The sequence below is a fragment of the Myotis lucifugus genome, unplaced genomic scaffold (genome assembly GCF_000147115.1).
Source record: "Myotis lucifugus unplaced genomic scaffold, Myoluc2.0 scaffold_723, whole genome shotgun sequence".
In the NCBI taxonomy this organism is placed as follows: Eukaryota; Metazoa; Chordata; class Mammalia; order Chiroptera; family Vespertilionidae; genus Myotis; species Myotis lucifugus.
The window spans coordinates 99,313-100,871 of NW_005871771.1; the positions used below are offsets into that span (position 1 = coordinate 99,313).

General features: G+C 64.5%; 1 protein-coding gene across 1 annotated transcript in view; it reads right to left on the reverse strand.

The window, feature by feature from the left end:
• Positions 1–1,348, reverse strand: part of LOC102417991 (BOLA class I histocompatibility antigen, alpha chain BL3-7-like) — a 7,498-nt gene extending 6,150 nt beyond the window's left edge. The window contains exon 1 of the mRNA XM_006105765.3: positions 1,210–1,348. Coding sequence (XP_006105827.3) covers positions 1,210–1,345 — 136 coding nt within the window. The 5' untranslated portion in view covers positions 1,346–1,348. The remainder of the gene's footprint in view (positions 1–1,209) is intronic.
• Between the last annotated feature and the right edge of the window lie 211 nt (positions 1,349–1,559).

A 1,559-nucleotide genomic window follows, 5' to 3' on the forward strand; every position in this document is an offset into this window, starting at 1 on the left:
TGACTGCTCCGGCGTGGCCAGGGGTCTGGAATTTGCCCGGATCCAGCTCGCTGAGCCCTCCGCACCATGGAATGCTGGCTCCCGGCCTTGGCTTCTGCTCCACCCTGGATTGCTTCACCCACAGCTCACTCCTGCCATTGGATGCCCATCCCAGGAGTAAGGGCCACAAGCTCATTATCATAGCTGCCTCCCAGGTACCGCCTTGCACGTACCCAGTGAGGAGCCTGGCACCCCTCCTGCCCTGAAAACCCCACCACTGTCTGCTCTACCTGCCGGATGGCCCTGCGGGGCCCAGCCTGCCCTCTGGGGCTTCACACACTGACTACACCCCTCTTTTGCCCCAGGAAGACGGTCTGAGCTTGACTAGATCCCCACTTGCTCACCAGACCCAGGAGGGATCATCACTCCAGTGCAGAGCGTGGCAAAATCAGCTGAGGGAGCAATCACCAGGCCACGCCCTGGAGGTACCAGGTGCCACCCCTGCCAGGCTGGGGTCAGTGCCAGGCACTGTGGGGCCACAGCAGGAGGAAGCGAGGGCCCCGTGACAGTGTTTAGGGGAACCTGCTTCTGCTGTGACATGGCGGAAGGAAGTGGCCGCATGCCCATTGCTGCCTCAGGGCCTGTCTGTGTCATCAGCCCCCACGGTCCCTTCCTGGTCACCGGGCTGTGTGGCCAGCGCCTCAGCGGGCAGTCCCGCACCCCGTAGGCAGTCTCTTCCTCTGACTGTGGGGAGCGAGATGCCTGGCCCCGTCCCTGCCCCCCAGGAGACTTTGCCTCTGCCCACCTCTCCACAGCCCACGGGCACTGGCACTCCAGCCGTGTGGCCTGAGGGAGTCATGTTAGCCCGGCCTGCTCTCCTCTGTCAGTGAGAACCCCCCGCACTGGGCGCTCACTGAGGCAGTGAAGGGCACAGCAGTGGCCGGAGGAAGGCCCCAGACACCATTCTCAGTGTCCCCCCTGCTTGCAGGGGAGAGGAGGCCTGGGAAAGAAAGAGCTGGGTGGGGAAGCTTCCTGAAAAGCCAGCCCCCTGGAGACCAGTCCCTGCCCCAGGCACCCTCAGGAGGCTCTGGCCTCTGTGTCCCCCCCTGGCAGAGTCCCCCCTCCCTGAGCCAGTCCCCCGGACTCCCAGACTGCAGAGGTGCCCTCCTGCAGGCTGGGGGCTCCTGGCCTCCGCCACCCGGTCCCTCCAGCAGGCGGGCAGAGCCTTACCTCCGGGCCATGGCTTGTGTTCTAACTTCAGGTCGGCCAGTTCTGCCATCACGGCCTTCGCTAAGGGAGCCGGGCCATCGGCCACCACCGGCAGCCCCCAGGGGGTCTCTGAAGCGGGGAATGAAAAGGGAAGCATGACTCTCCAGGCACAAACACCCCACACATCCTCGTGTCTGCTGGGAGAGAGGGTGTGGAGTGGCAATGAGAGGCCCGTTGGCAGGGGAGGGGCGTGGGGGCCTGGCCTCGGAGTCACCAGAAACTTCTGCAGCACGCGGGTGCAAAGCCAACAAGGCGAGTCCCAGGCCTCAGTGCCAGGAGTGCTTCCTGGGTTCTGTAAGTATCGATTCATG